This window comes from Equus quagga, chromosome 7 (genome assembly GCF_021613505.1).
Source record: "Equus quagga isolate Etosha38 chromosome 7, UCLA_HA_Equagga_1.0, whole genome shotgun sequence".
Lineage (NCBI taxonomy): Eukaryota > Metazoa > Chordata > Mammalia > Perissodactyla > Equidae > Equus > Equus quagga.
In genome coordinates this window covers 128988288-129003294 of record NC_060273.1, presented here as the reverse complement: position 1 = coordinate 129003294, position 15007 = coordinate 128988288, and the positions used below count along the sequence as shown (strand labels likewise).

The following is a 15007-nucleotide window of genomic DNA, read 5'->3' as shown; positions in this document are numbered from 1 at the left end:
TAAGGTTCGTAACATGAATCCTTCAGATAACATCCATGTACAGGATAGCCAGTCTTTCGTTTAGCACTTTGCTACCAACCTTATCAACATGCATCTTTAGCCATGGAACTCTACATGCAAGTGAGAAAAAGCAATAGATCAGGCTATATATTAGAAATAAAACTGTCGTTTTAAAAAACAGCAACCTCCTACTTACAATCTGTTAGAAGCATTCTTATTTATTATGGTACACATTCTTAAATTATGCACATCTCTAGTATAAAAACAGAACCATACTCCTGGTTTTTATTTATAATTTTTTTCAGTAAAATCCTAATTAATACATTTAATGCATTTCTTGAGTCTTAAAATATATGCCCTGTAAAATGAGATTTTAAGTATGTAAATTCATTTTATTTAAAGTAGAAAAATAGGTTAAAGCTTAGCATGTCACGACACACACAGACACATCTTAAATTTACTGGCATTTTACCTTCCAGGAGTTTGCACTGATAAAATCTGAGGAAGCTGATTTTCATTCTGATTTAGGATTTTCAGTTAGTGAGTCAGCTCTAGGTATCTTTTGTGAAATAAGCTAAGCTCTTCCTAGAGCAGTGTGACAGATACACGTGGAAAGTCGAGAATTGAGACCTCTATTACAAACAGCTGAAATCTATAACTAAAAAGATGCTATTGAAAAGACTCTTTGAACTTGAGGTAAATTTGCCAGCATCAAGGCCCCTATCAAAGAATGAATTCAGGAAGACAGAAAGAATGATACAGAAATGCCAAGAGACTTGCAAGGATTTACAAATACTTCATATAAACAAATTTTCAAATAGCTTTATTCAGAGTAGCCTTTCTGCTCTATTAAACATAGCAAACAGCTGCCAGATTTATTCAGACAAATAATCAACAACCATAGAAGTAAAATGGCAGAAGAAAAAGGAATTTTGGCAACAAGTCCACAGAGGACCACAGCTGTTCTGCAAGCGCACCTCTCTCACGCGCTCGCGGTTCTGTATGGCTAGTCAGGGAAAAAGCCCTCAGTTACAGCAGGGCGCAAAAAACTTGATCGAAATATCAAGTACTCTAAAGCGAACCTGAGGGAGAGAAAGGGTATACGATAATCCGCTCCTTTAGATATACCTTAGTTGCACTTCTCAAAAAAGGAAAATCCCCTTAACGACAAATGTGACAAAGCCCTACTCCGTCACTGTGTGCCACTCACCTGGGTTTGCTGAGCAGGTGGAAAGCAGAGAGGCAGGCTTTAGCCAGCAAGGGTAAGAATAGTAAATGTAAGAATCAATTCGTCAATGGAAAAATAAACTCACAAAGATGATTTTCTTCTACAGCAATCGTCAACGTCCAAGGAAAGCAAACGCAAAGACGGATTTAGTCATTCGTTTTATCACTTACAAATAAGGCAGAAGAATAAAGGATTCCTATTAACTCACAGTCTGAATGAGATTTTCCTTGTGAGATTCGTCCACAACAGGTCTTTTTTGACATTGTGGATTGCAAAGGCTTACAGTAAAAAGAAAAAAATCTTTGGCACTACAATGACGGAATGCCAGGAGGCATGCCCTGCTCCTTAGGTGTAGATATTTGTGTGTGCCTAGTACTTTCTGGAAGCTGGACAGATATGACTTAATGACCTCGAGATGAACGGATCTTTGCTTGATAACCCCCTCCAGAGAAAAAAATGGCCTAGAGTCACATAAACTTTAAAAAATTGCTGACTATACCATTTAAATATGCCCTAGTTTTATAAATATCCTCAATTAAACACATAAAATCAGACAGTTATCTCCCCTTATTCGTGTAAGAAAAAAAATTATTTTTATTAGAAAGTATGCTTGACTCTGGGGCAAGTACAAGATATTAAAACTTTCATTCTGCTGAAAGTATTTTCTTTTTAGGTGCATATTTTAAAATGTTTCAGCTCTGATACAGTCTGACAACACAGCATTTCTTTAATATAGAATTAGGTCAAAAGAAAAGGGAGCTATTTTGCTGCTACGATTAGGACTTTATTTTGAAGGGTAAGGCACTCTAAGGTATGCAGGGAAAAACATCTTGGACATGAAAAACGGTTCGATAGTGAAAGAAAATACAGAAACATAACATTCACAGGGGTAGGACTTTGGTAAGTCGCAAATTCCAGACGTTTCCTCTAATACAAAACACACGAGCACATCATTTGGTTGACAAGCCACAACTCCTAGAATTGAAAAGTTAATTGATAATCAATTTATTATTTTAAAGACATATTAAGCAATTTTCAAGTATGCCAGGAATGCAGACAAACACATACCTTTAAGGTTATTTTATAAAACCAAAGCATTAGCAAAAGTTGGCAGACTGTGCACTGGCACCTGCTCATGGCTCTGTACATACGGGAATGCACTTGAGAGACTGGTCAGAAGAAGGAGCACAAATTATTTGGGATGTCAATCTCTAGTACACTGCAGTAACCTCTCACCTTGCTCTTTCTTAAAGTCTTTCTCCGACATGGCCACAGGTAAAAGCAGTTCTCCAACGGGGGGCTGAATATTAACACTGAAGCAATCATCCTTGGTACTAAGGAAAAAACACATCAAAGCTGACTAAATGCTCAATAAGTAAACATTCTTCTTAACTCTACGCAGTTAATCAGACGCAATTAAAGCACACGCCAGCATATAAAGTACAGGATCTTCTAGGCTCAAACATCACAGAAAAAGGCTTGACAAATTTCTCAACACTATGTGCAGAGAAATAAGTATTATCTCAATTGGAAAACATTTACTTTATGTTTTTTACAAAAATATGCAGTTATAGTAAATATACCACTTGACACAGAACTTTTAAAAATAGGTAAGCAGCAAGGGTATCCATCCACTCCTATCAGAGGGACACTTCCTGCCGCCTGGAGAGCAGAGGAGTAACATCTCATCCTCACTTTGTACGTAAGTGGAGGAAACGGAGCGCTTTAGTCTTAATGATTAAGATCTCTTCTTTAAAGTATCGGATTAGTTTTTAATAAAGAATAAAATGGAGTGATCACACTATATTTAGATATGTGCTAATAAAATAACACCTCATCTGCAAACTTGCTTTGTTAAAACAAAATCCTGTATTTTCTATTAGTGTTACTCCTCGACACTGCTGATCAACACGTGGGGAAAGTTATTACTTCAAATGACAGGATATGAAGAATTCAGGAGAGGCAACTTTGTACTTGTATCAGATAGAAAAACAATACTGAGCGCATTTACTTCATTTAAATCTGATGATACTACTCTCCATAAAAAATTAATAAAACTGCTTTAAAACGTTTTTAAGTCACATGTTTGGAGTTAGGCTGATGAGTGTATCAGTTAGGAATGTGGTTGGCTGCAAGAAAAGCAGAAAATCCAACTAACAGTTTCTCGAGAAACAGGCACTGATTGCTTGGTGTGCACAAGTGCTGGAGGTCCGAGTCAAAGGCTGGTTCAAGGACTGAAGATGCTGCTGGGGACCCACGCTCCTCTAGCTTTCAACCCCACCGTCCCTAGGATGTGGGTTTTCACCCTCATGGTCGCCAGACGGCTGCTGCATCTCCAGCTACCACTCTTACATCCCGTTGAAGAAGGAAGAGTGATGATGGAAGAGTAATGATGAAACTGAGCCAACCAGCTCTGCTCCTTTTCCTCAGGAGAGCAGAAGCTTCCTGACAGTCCCAGGGAAGGACTTCTACCACTTCTGCTCCTGTGTTAGAACTGGATCTCACGGCCAGGGGAGGCAGCCAGTGAGATGGGGACTGTGGGTAAGAGACACCGAACATCAGCTCAAGAAAGACTACTCAAGGGTGGGGCAGGGACAAACACCATACGAGGAAGGAAAGAAAAGAAAATTCACTTTTACTCCATGATATTATATATCGTAGTCATTTAAGGTGACACTTTTTATAGAACAAGGTAAGAACTAGACTAAAACAAGGAATGTTTTGAATTATTCACATGTGGATTATCCAAGGTAAACCAAAAAATCGAATCTCTTTATTAATTCAACAAACATTTACTGAACACAAACTTGATCCCGGTACTGTGCCACCATCTGGGGAGGCAGACAAGCGAGGCCGGCCGCTGCAGCTCAGCCCAGGCAGAGGCAGAGTTCAAGTGCGTTTCTAACAGGGCGGCGAGCGCACGTTCGGAGACGTGGAAGTGCACGGTCGGCGGGAGAGCGACTGACGAACCCGCAGGGGTGAGGCGAAGAGACGGGGTTTCCAAGAGGAGGGAGGGGGCACTGCAGGCATGCACCTGTGCCGTGGGAACGGCGGGCAGCGTGGCGTCTCAGCAGACGAGGCTGGGGGCACACGGTAAAGGCACCAAATATCGCATGACCATCCCGGCTCTCCCAGACAGTCCCGGTCTATGGGGTTGTCCTGGATCCCGTTAATGTTTCTTTTCACTGTCTAAAGCATCCTGATTTGCACCACAGAGTATATGATTATTTTACTCATATAATGAAGACAAAGGTGTTTCAGTGCCTCCTGAAGCAAGAGGAAACTATGAGACTTTTGACATTAAAAAAAAAAAATGACCCCATTTGTATTTAAGAAACTCTAGTGGCAGTAAGGTGGAGTAGAGGAGAAACCCAAGCAGGTAGATAAAGTTAGGAATCTAATTGAATAGTCTAGGCAGGGGTTGTTAGCATTGACTGTGTATTTTACTTGAGTAAATGCTAACAATGATCCTAAGAGGTAGCTTCTGTTACCAACTTATTGATCAGAGAGGTTAAACAACATGCCCAAGGGCACACAGCAGTAAAATAGGGATTTTTTTTTAGCACATATCCAAATACATTATGATCATGCAGTAAAATGCTTTCAAGTTCCTTGAGAGGCCTACTGGAATTTAGCCTAAAATCACATTGAATTTGAAGATCAATTTGAGGGACAGTACTGTCTCCCATTCAGTGACATTGTATATTTATTATTTTATTTATATCTTCTTTTTAGGTATTATATATTTCTTGGTAATTTATCTCTTTTGTTGTTCTTGTAAATAAAATAAATTTCTTCATAATGTTTTAAAACTGGTCATTTCTATTGTATAAAAACGTTAATGATTTTCATATAATGATTTGTACCACCTTTCTAAACTTAATAGTTTAAATAATAGATTTTCTGTTGATTCTAAGACTTTCTGGGTTGATAACTATATTGAATAACAATGGTAATTTTGTCTCTGCCTTTCTAGGATTTACACCTGTTTTTACTTGTCTTTCTGTATTGGCTAGAACTTCCATTACACTGTGAAATAGTGCTGAGAGTGGGTAACCTTGTTTGCTTTTCTTTTTTTTTTTTTTTTGGCCGAGGAAGATTTGCCCTGAGCTAACATCTGTGCCAATCTTCCTCTTTTTGCATGTGGGACGCCACCACAGCATGGCCACTGACAGATGAGTGGTGTAGGTCTATGCCCGGGATCTGAACCCAGGCTGCCAAAGCAGAGTGCACTGAACCTAACCACTAGGCTACCGGGGCTGGCCCTCTGTTTGCATTTCCGACTTAAAAGAGAATGCTTCTGCTACTTCACATGGTGATGGGTAACCTGTATGGCCCAGGAGTCATTTGAATTTACAACCCCAAGTGGGGTGCACATTTTGGGTTTTAAAATTAGGGTGATGCTAGCCTTACAGAATGACAGGAATGCTTTCCTTCCTTTTCTTTGTTCTAGAAAAGTTTAAATGATATAGAAATTATCTTTTCTTTGAAGTCCTGATATAATTTCACCTTTTTTATTCCTAATTTATATTTTTCCAGGAAACCATTCATTTCATCTAAATATTCCAATTTATTGGTATAGAACTGTACATAATATTTTATAATTGAGACGACCTCTGTTTTATTGCCTTTTTTCTAATATTTCTTATGTATCTTCTTTTTTCTTTAATCATATTAGCCTACAGTTTTTCTTTTTGTGTGTGTGTACATCCTATTTGTCTTTTAAAAAATGTGCATTTTTGGCGCCAGCCCAGTGGTGCAGCGGTGAAGTGCACCCATTCCACTTCGGCGGCCCGGGGTTCACCGGTTCAGATCCCAGGTTCAGACATGGCACCGCTTGGCAAGCCATGCTGTGGTAGGTGTCCCACATACAAAGTAGAGGAAGATGGGCACGGATGTTAGCTCAGGGCCAGTCTTCCTCAGCAAAAAGAGGAGGATTGGTGGCAGATGTTAGCTCAGGGCTAATCTTGCTCAAAAAAAAAAGAGCATTTTCTGCACTCAGGAAACAAGGAATTCTCTGCAAACACACATGTATCTTAGATCCAGCTTGATGATTGAACTATTGAAATTTTGTGTTTGTGTATATACCTATATCTACCTGTACGTCTATCCATCTTCCTCTTTGATTTGTCAGTTTCTGATGTGTGTGTTACACGATGATCATGGCTTTGTCAATTTCTCCTAGCATTTTATTAGTTTGTTTTATATACTACAAAGCTACGTTGTTGAAAAGTTTGTAACTGTTATATTTTTGCGGAGGATTATAATGAATAGGAAATTTTTAAAATCTGAAATACTCTTTTGTTTGTCTAGTGTCAGGATCGCCCTGTTTTCTTTTTATCATCTTTCTGATAATAAACATATGTACATATATATTTTATCTTTTTATCTTCAACTTTTGTGAGCCATTCTCTTCTAGGTGGGGTTCTTATAAATAGCATATGCTGAGTTTTGTTTTTACATGTTTAATACAAGGGGAATTTACCTGACTGACACGAATGGTGACGACCAGCCTGTGTGGATGTGGGCCCCTCGCAGCTGCCTCAGTCTGTTTTCTGTTTACCATGCTTCTCTTCTCCCCCTTTGTTAAACTGATCGAGTTTTAATCCCTCCTTTTCTTCTTCTCTCTAGTCGTTTGGAGGTTATACTACATCATATTTCCACTATTTTAGTGGCTAGGTTTAATATTTTAAATCACATTTAAACTTCTTTTTGCCATTGATCAAGCCTCTTGCGAAACGTGTCAAGAACACCATCATTCCTTCTCACACTTGTCCATGGTGCGATTTTGGTTCCAGTTTATTATTAAAATTTGTTTTTACATTATGTGTGAACAATTATTTTCACACAGTGATAGATTTTACAATTGGAATTCTCTGTCCACTACTTTTTTTTCAATTCTATGTTTTTCTTTCAGATTAAAAAACATTCTACTACAGTACACTTTTGAGTAATCCTTTCAAAAAAAGGATCTGTAGCTGGTAAATGGATGGAATCTTCGCTTTTTTGAAAAATGTCTATTTGGTTTCCTCAAAATTTTAAAGGTCAAATTCTTTGCCTTCTGGTCACCAGAACTGATGACAGTATGGATGGAAAATCTGATTCCACTCACATTCTTGTTCATTTTTAGGTAAGCTGCTTTCTTCTCTACTCTGGACAGTAACAGAATGGTTCTCTCCTTATCAAAAATGTCACCAGGATGCGGTCCTTCTGATAGTTGCTCACATTCCTCTTGTTTGGCCTTTATGAGTCCTTGCAATCTGAAGGCTTTTCTTTTGCATTTCTTTTGCTTGCAAAAATTTTTCTTAATTTCTTTAATTATTTCTTCCCTCCGTTGTCTCTTTTCTTTCCTTCTAGTTCTCTTCTTAGATGAACCGATTCTTTTAAGCTTTCTTTCCTATTTTCCATCTCTGTCTTCTTGCTCACTATTCCAGCTGATTTCACTGACTCCCTCTTCCAGAACACTAAATCAGTATTCAGCTGTGTCCATTCAATTATGCATTTACTGAATTTCTTTTGGCATTAAATCTCCAAGAATACAGTTAAAATATCCAATTTCACCTTTTTCAAAGCAAGCAATATGTTTTTGCTTTACAGATGTGGTGTTTCTTGCATCAGACATTAGTTGGGGTTTTTTTAGTGAGGAAGATTATTGCTGAGCTAACATCTGTGCCAATCTTCCTCTATTGTATAGGTGGGACGCTGCCAGAGCATGGCTTGATGAGTGGTGCGTAGGTTTGCGCCCAGGATCTGACCCCACAAACCCCGGGCTGCTGCTGCGGAGCACATGAACTTAACCACTACACCACCGGGCCAGCCCTAGCTATAATTTGTAAAGATATCTCCTCTCTTTCTCAGATTGTCTCCTCCCTTCATGGTCAGTGAGTCTTTGTAGTCATCGTGAGCCTTCCCTTTCAAATTGATGCTTTCCCCCCAAAGTCTGGTCATCCTAAGCTGTCCATTTACATTTATATTGAAGGACTAGGTTTAATTAACACACACAGCAAGTTCTGTTACCTAGTAGCTATGAGTGTTTAGTAAGTTTCTTAATCTTCCTGTGCCTCAATTTACTCAGCTCTGAAAAAGGGATAATAGTAATACCTATCTCATAGGAGTGTTGAGAGACTAAATTAACACACGCAACACAGGGGTTTAGAACAGTGCTCAGATACGGCACCTGCCTGATACGCATTAGTGAGTATTATTACTGTGGTCTCCTCTCCCCTGGTGGGCTGACTGGAGTTCTATTAAGTGGGTGGGACATGACTGGTTATGCGGACATGAAGTTGGGAGGCAGGGAGGCAATGCCCTTCTGTCTCCACCAAAAGACGTGTGACTGGCTTTTCCTAGTGGCAGAGGACTTGAGACCATTACTGTCCTGGCGAGAACTGCACCTCATCTCATCTCTGACCACTCCTGCCTCCTTCCCACAGACTCAGACTCTGCTGTTCCTTAGGCCCCCACATCACACCAAAAGCCTTCCCAGACAAGCAGTTCACTTCCTTTACAGTGTAACTCTAGGTCTCTGAGCAAGTGTGTATGCCGCCTGCTGCCGGGGTAGGTTGGGGAACTGGGGGCTGAGGTAGTTCTTTAATTCCCTGATGACTGTCTTACTCTAACTTTTCTTTTCATTTGTTCACTTTGTGCTTGATACTCTGCCAGATTTGCTCTTACCATTGTAGTAATTTTCTCCCATGAGTGTTCTGTTCTGGGTTTTTTTTTTTTTTTAAGATTTTATTTTTCCTTTTTCTCCCTAAAGCCCCATGGTACATAGTTGTATATTTTTAGTTGTTTGCTCGTGAACTTAATCACTCGGCCACGGGGCTGGCCCCTGCTCTGTGGTTTTTGTTTTCCCTCTTATTATTTATCTACTCCCATTTGCTTTCAAACTGCCAATAATCTTCACAATTTCTGGTCAGCTAATGACATTCTTTCTTTTTTTTTTTTAAGCGCTCATTCTCTTTTATTTTTTATTTTTATTTTACCTAACATCTGTTGCCAATCTTCCTCTTTTTGCTTGAGGAAGATTGTCCCTGAGCTAACATGCCAATCTTCCTCTACTTTGTATGTGGGTTGCCACCACAGCACGGCTTGATGAGTGGTGTAGGTCTGTGCCTGGGATCCAAGCCAGCGAACCCCAGGCAGCCAAAGTGGAGTGTGCGAACCTAATCTCTACGCCACTGGGCCGGCCCCTTGTTCTCTTTTAAAGAATGTATTTTCTGTCTTTTTAATGGATTTTGGGCAAAAAGAGGGGTGGATCCTAGTGCTCAGCCCTCTACCTTGAGCCAAGCCAGATTATCTTTCATACTAGTTAATACATTACTATCTGCTGATCACAAGGACGAGATCTGTTTATGCATCTCCTTGTGCACAGACATATTTATGTCTATTAGACACATTTTCAATCTCAATACATTTAATCAGGGACTTAATCTGACGACCATTTAAAATGCAAAGCAAAAAAAGGGACATTAACACTCATCAAGTATCCATATAACTATATAGCTATATATAACAGTTCTCTCTATATATATGCATCCCATAACTATAATGATACAGGACTAATCTGGAGGCTAAAGTAGGATCATTTTACTTTCTTTTAATAAATAGAAATGTACCTGAAAGGCTTATAGTCCACGTTCTCAGCATTTCTGAAGGCTTCTTATCAAATATGCTGCTATCACCCATAATTTTGTGTGTCGACTTGTATAATGTATTTTGAGGAAAAAATTCACTATCAGCCATTCTTGCATTTTTTTTCCTTTTTATCGAACTACCAAGACTAACACAGCACATCACTAAGCAAAAAGTGCTATTTACTATGCAAAAGGCACAGTCCGTGATTGGCATCTAAGACCAATTGATCTAGCCATTACCACTATCTCCCTACCCCCACCAGCACTACTATGAAGCTATCGATTTAAACACTGTCGATCGGTTTCCATTTTCTGATTTTGGGCAGGCCAATTAAGAAAGTGAGTAATTGTGATTACACTGCTTCAGGATCAATTACATTTGATGCAAGACAAAGTGTTCTTTTTGGAACACACACAAAAATAATTTTTGATCTAGTGTGCTTATGTACTTAAGAAAACCTAAAATAACTAATTTATACATTCACAACAGAAAAAATATTAATGTAAATGCATAAAATAGCTAAGGCTATTTTCTACGTAAAATAAATTCATCATTTGCTTAAAATTAGTTTAAGAGAAACTGGGAAAAAATTGTTCACAGACACTACCCAATGTAAGATAAAAATTAAACACTACCTATATATTTTTCCCTAAAGGTACTTAGTTAACTGTGAAAGACAATATGTAAATCTTGTCCAATGAGCTGCAGAGGAAATCTTTTGTAATGAAAATATAATTAAAAAAACCAACCCCATCTCATTACATAGAAACATAAAACGTTCTTTATATAAATTGATACAAAAAAGAAATTTTTTTAGTTCTTAATTTTGCCCTAACTTGGTGCATGAGCTTTGTCATTGAGCTCACATTGTCGAAATCATTAAAATGAATATACCTCTAGTGTTGGAGGCAAATCTATTTAGAGTGATGTTACTCATGGTCTTGTGTTCAGTAATATTGATCTGTGTTGTTTGTCTAATAGAAAAATAATAAACAATTACTAGGCAATGTGGGGAAAAGTAATCAGTTTTTATATATCACTAATATAGCAGACCTCCCCAAACATAAAGGTGATGATCTGCATAAAATCAATGTGTTATGCTACATTGCTCATATTTATCACTGTGGGCTCTCGGCAATAAATGGTACAATATTAGGTTTGAATTACTGGTAAACTGAAAAGGTATATGAAAAAGGTTCACTATATTTAACCTACAAACTTGTTGAAAAATGTCTATTTCCCAAACTTGAAGATTTTTATCACAAATTCTGCTCTAAGCTAGACAAAATTTAGACAAAATTTAGAAATGTATAAAAGATTATATAAAACCAATAAAATGACCAAATTCAATCCTAGAAAAGCTCTTTTGGACAATCTTCACCTACAAAACTTTGCCAAATGCATAAATGTTCTCTTTAGAGTTTTATCAAAAGCAGTTTGTAAATTAAACTAAAAACGGAAAGATGCATGTGTTTTAGGTATTGACAAAATCAGTCATTCTCCACCCAAGAGGCTCAAGACAACATGTAAGATGTTTTAAAAGCTATCTTCTTTGGGCTATTCAATAGTATTATTAAAGTTTAATTTTTCCTGAATTTTCCTCATGAATTTTCCAAAACTGTAGAGTTAAGATAACAAAAAAATTATTTACCAGTAGCTCCTTACTCTAGCCAACAAACTATGACATTCAATCACATATGGCAGACTGTAATGGCTAGTTGTGTGACAAATACTAAAAATACATACGTTGTGCACAATTTATACAACTATTCCAGAACAGTATAAACATTACCAAAGAAAGGCACGTTTGTTTAAATGTCTTGACTTCCAAAGAAAAAAAGCTGTTGAAAGTCTAGTTTTTGATCTGCTCCCCTTTACAGGTAATATAAAATACAGAAGAACAACTGAACTTACCACAACTGGAAACTGGCAGTCTGAGTGGAGTCACAGAAGTCAATACCCATTGAAACAGTAATGGATCCCTCAGGCTCAAGAGATTCTAGGAAATAAGGTAATTTAGACATGAAAACACAGAGGATGTGAACAACAGGCAAACTAAACACTGAAAACTTACGTAATGTTTGTAGTTTGGTTAAAACAGACAAACGATAGCTTATAAGAATAATTTCAGACTAAGAATATTAAAGCAAATTATAAAGTAGTTTGACTATTCCACTCGAAGGCTTTCTTAATTCTGCACATACTTCCATGAACACATATTTATTCGTTTCAGAAACAGATCTCATCCTGAGAATTTCATGTTTTATAGTATTGTCTTTACAGGTACTGAAGGTGAGGAGGAGATAAATGTACTTCTGTTTGGAACAAATATAATGGACTCTGGATACTTATACTTAAAACTATGGAATATTTACTCAAGATATAAAAAGTAAATTTTAAACAATGTTCCAAATTTCCACTGGAAAAAAAATATCTAAAATTTAAAAATGCAAATTAAAGCAAAGCTGAAAGAAGAAATTAATTTGTTGTACTCAGAGATTAATGAAGACAACTGGCATTATGGGGACTAAAATGATAAGTCTAATTGCATTATTCAAAGAATTACTGAACGAAAATTTAGTAGCAAATTAGATGATCCTGAAAAGCAAATAATAAAATGACTTTATAGATCCGGAATTTTTAAAGCTGTATGTACCACCTAAGCAAGTATGGGAAACAAGTGTATCAACACACAATACTGGTGTTTTCCAGTTGACTATGATGAAACTTAAGACAAATAAAATTTTATTCTGTTTATGATTCCAAAGTCTGGCTGTACATTAGAATAATGGGGGATACTAAATATATACCTATTTACTATAAACATTTATGTATATATTTAAACAGAAACCATCCCCTTTTGATTTCCACTTTGCTCAGTCTTCAGTATAACCGCAGTCCTACTGTACAGTAGCTCTATACTTAGCTTCATCTATTCTGATATATCTTATTAGGGGTAGTTATATTTTAGCAAGCCCACTCAAATCCAGTAAACTGTGACTATCCTAGGGCTTGTTGGTAAGTATGATTTGCTACTTAATGCTAACCATGACAGAGATGATGATAGAGAAGAATAATTCAATAAGCTTAATATATTAAGGAGTATGTTTACTTCTCATAGGCTCAGGGGAGATTAGGCATTATAAGAGGGTACTTGTTTGGTGCTGATTTTAAAATGTTATTGGTTTGATTAGTGGTATATATGTTGGTTTGCTGATTTCAGTTTGAATTTCATTTGTTTTGTAAACCTAACATTTACCAGTATGCTACACAAGTACCAGAAGACCTGCGGCCTAAATCTCTGGCAAACAGGCTTTTCTGTAGAGTAAATATCTATAGTGATACTTTGCTTGCATTTCTCCTAAAGCTATACTTTATTAGTTCACAGCTCTGTCAGCCACACTGCTCAAGGCTATTCTTTAGTGAATCCTTAATGCATTCTTCTGTGCCAGAGATACACTGGGGTTTGGTCTTGTTTGCAGTAGACACCATATTGGTAGCAAATGCTGGCATCTTCAAAACATGATGGCATTCATTATTTGGATCTCTCTACATCATGTATCCTTGTATTTCATTTGACAAAATGACAGTTCTCAAGATGTCTTGTTGATAGCACTCTTTGACACAGTTTGGTACCGTCTTCAGTCTTAAAATAATTAACTGTGAGCTTAGTGCCATGCTAATTTTGGAGGACAGCTCATGATCAACGACATGTTATACTGTATGAATGCTTCAAGAGCAAAGTGATCAGCATAAAGTTATTCAACTAATGGACTTTTATAATATCTGAAGCCTACTACATTGGGAAAGAGTACTCAATCAGGTGTCTGTACTTGCATACTGCTTCTGGATCACTCCTATGTACATGAGAGGGTTATATGGAAATGGCTGAAAAAACAGAGGCTCTATTACGCCATCAATAACAAAAAGCAAAATCACACAAGATGCCATCTACTTTGATATGATAGTTGTTCAGTAACTGGTGAAATCTTAGTGAACTCAAACTTGTCAATTGTTAACTTATACTGCATAGAGCCTTAGGCTATTCTTTGTGTGTCTGCTTTTTTAAAAATCTCACATGTACTTGGTCTCAGGGAAAAATGGCATATTATTCCTAATACTCTTGCAAGGAATCCAGTTTCATGCTAAAGGCAGGACAAAATCCAGACAAAAGTCACAGCATATTATAGACAAAAAGAACAGATTGATGATAAATAAGAAAGCTGCTAGACTCCTCAACATGTGCATATGTACATATTAAATAAGAAAATCTTACTTCCCTTGTTTCACAAAGACATGAAAACAGAGGCTTTGTTTTTTATTGCATTCTTACGATGTTTTTGGAGGACCAATTAAAGTGTATCATACTCTGTAACTCTACCGTAATCTACTAATAAAAGAGACCAGCTGGTGTTACACACAAATATATACTGCATGGGAAAGAACTCTGTATCTTGAGGGTATTCAATAAATGCCAACAAAATAAATGAAACATTACAGTCATAAAAATTTGCCAAAGAATAGTCTATTACTAGTACTGAGGCAACGGATACATTTACATTTTATTTCTGCGTTAAGGCCATACTATGAAATTTATTATATTTATTTCTTCTATTCTACATAGGCCAACAAAAGGTCAACTCATCAACTCATTATGCAGCTCCAAGAAACGCTAATACTGTTCTACTGTTTTAACCTTTGGATAACATTTTCAACCTTCAGACAATTCATATATCAGCTGCTTGACACTTCTTAAACTAAACTAATTTTTTAACTAGGTAAAAAATGCTGGATTTAAAGTAATAAAAAGGACACAGATTGGGATATACTATAATTCCTTAGCAATATATTAACTTCACAAAATAATTAAATAAAAATCAGGACACTGTGTTCTTTAAATGGTGTCTTAATTACCAAATTATTTTTAAAAAAGGGTATTAAGTGGATTCTGAAATCAACTTACTTTAACTCTACTCTACTTTGGTTGCTTATAAAAGTCTAGCACATTTCATCTACTAGGAATTGTTTTTTTCCTTTGTGTAAAAATATAACACAGAGAATGACCTCCTTTACCGAATGACTCGCGAAAACTACAGAGGAGAATTGAACAACGTCAAAGAACTGAGGTGAAGACGAAGAAAA

The 15007-nt window shown here is 37.0% G+C and overlaps 1 protein-coding gene across 2 annotated transcripts in view; it reads right to left on the bottom strand.

Moving 5' to 3' along the window:
* The window catches only part of AP3B1 (adaptor related protein complex 3 subunit beta 1), a 227628-nt gene that overhangs the window by 14481 nt on the left and 198140 nt on the right, over nt 1–15007 (bottom strand). For both annotated transcript variants that reach the window (XM_046666492.1, XM_046666493.1), the window contains exons 24-25: nt 11780–11864; nt 2465–2562 (exon numbers count right to left, since the gene is read on the bottom strand). In XM_046666492.1, the coding sequence (XP_046522448.1) occupies nt 2465–2562; nt 11780–11864 (183 nt within the window). The remainder of the gene's footprint in view (nt 1–2464; nt 2563–11779; nt 11865–15007) is intronic.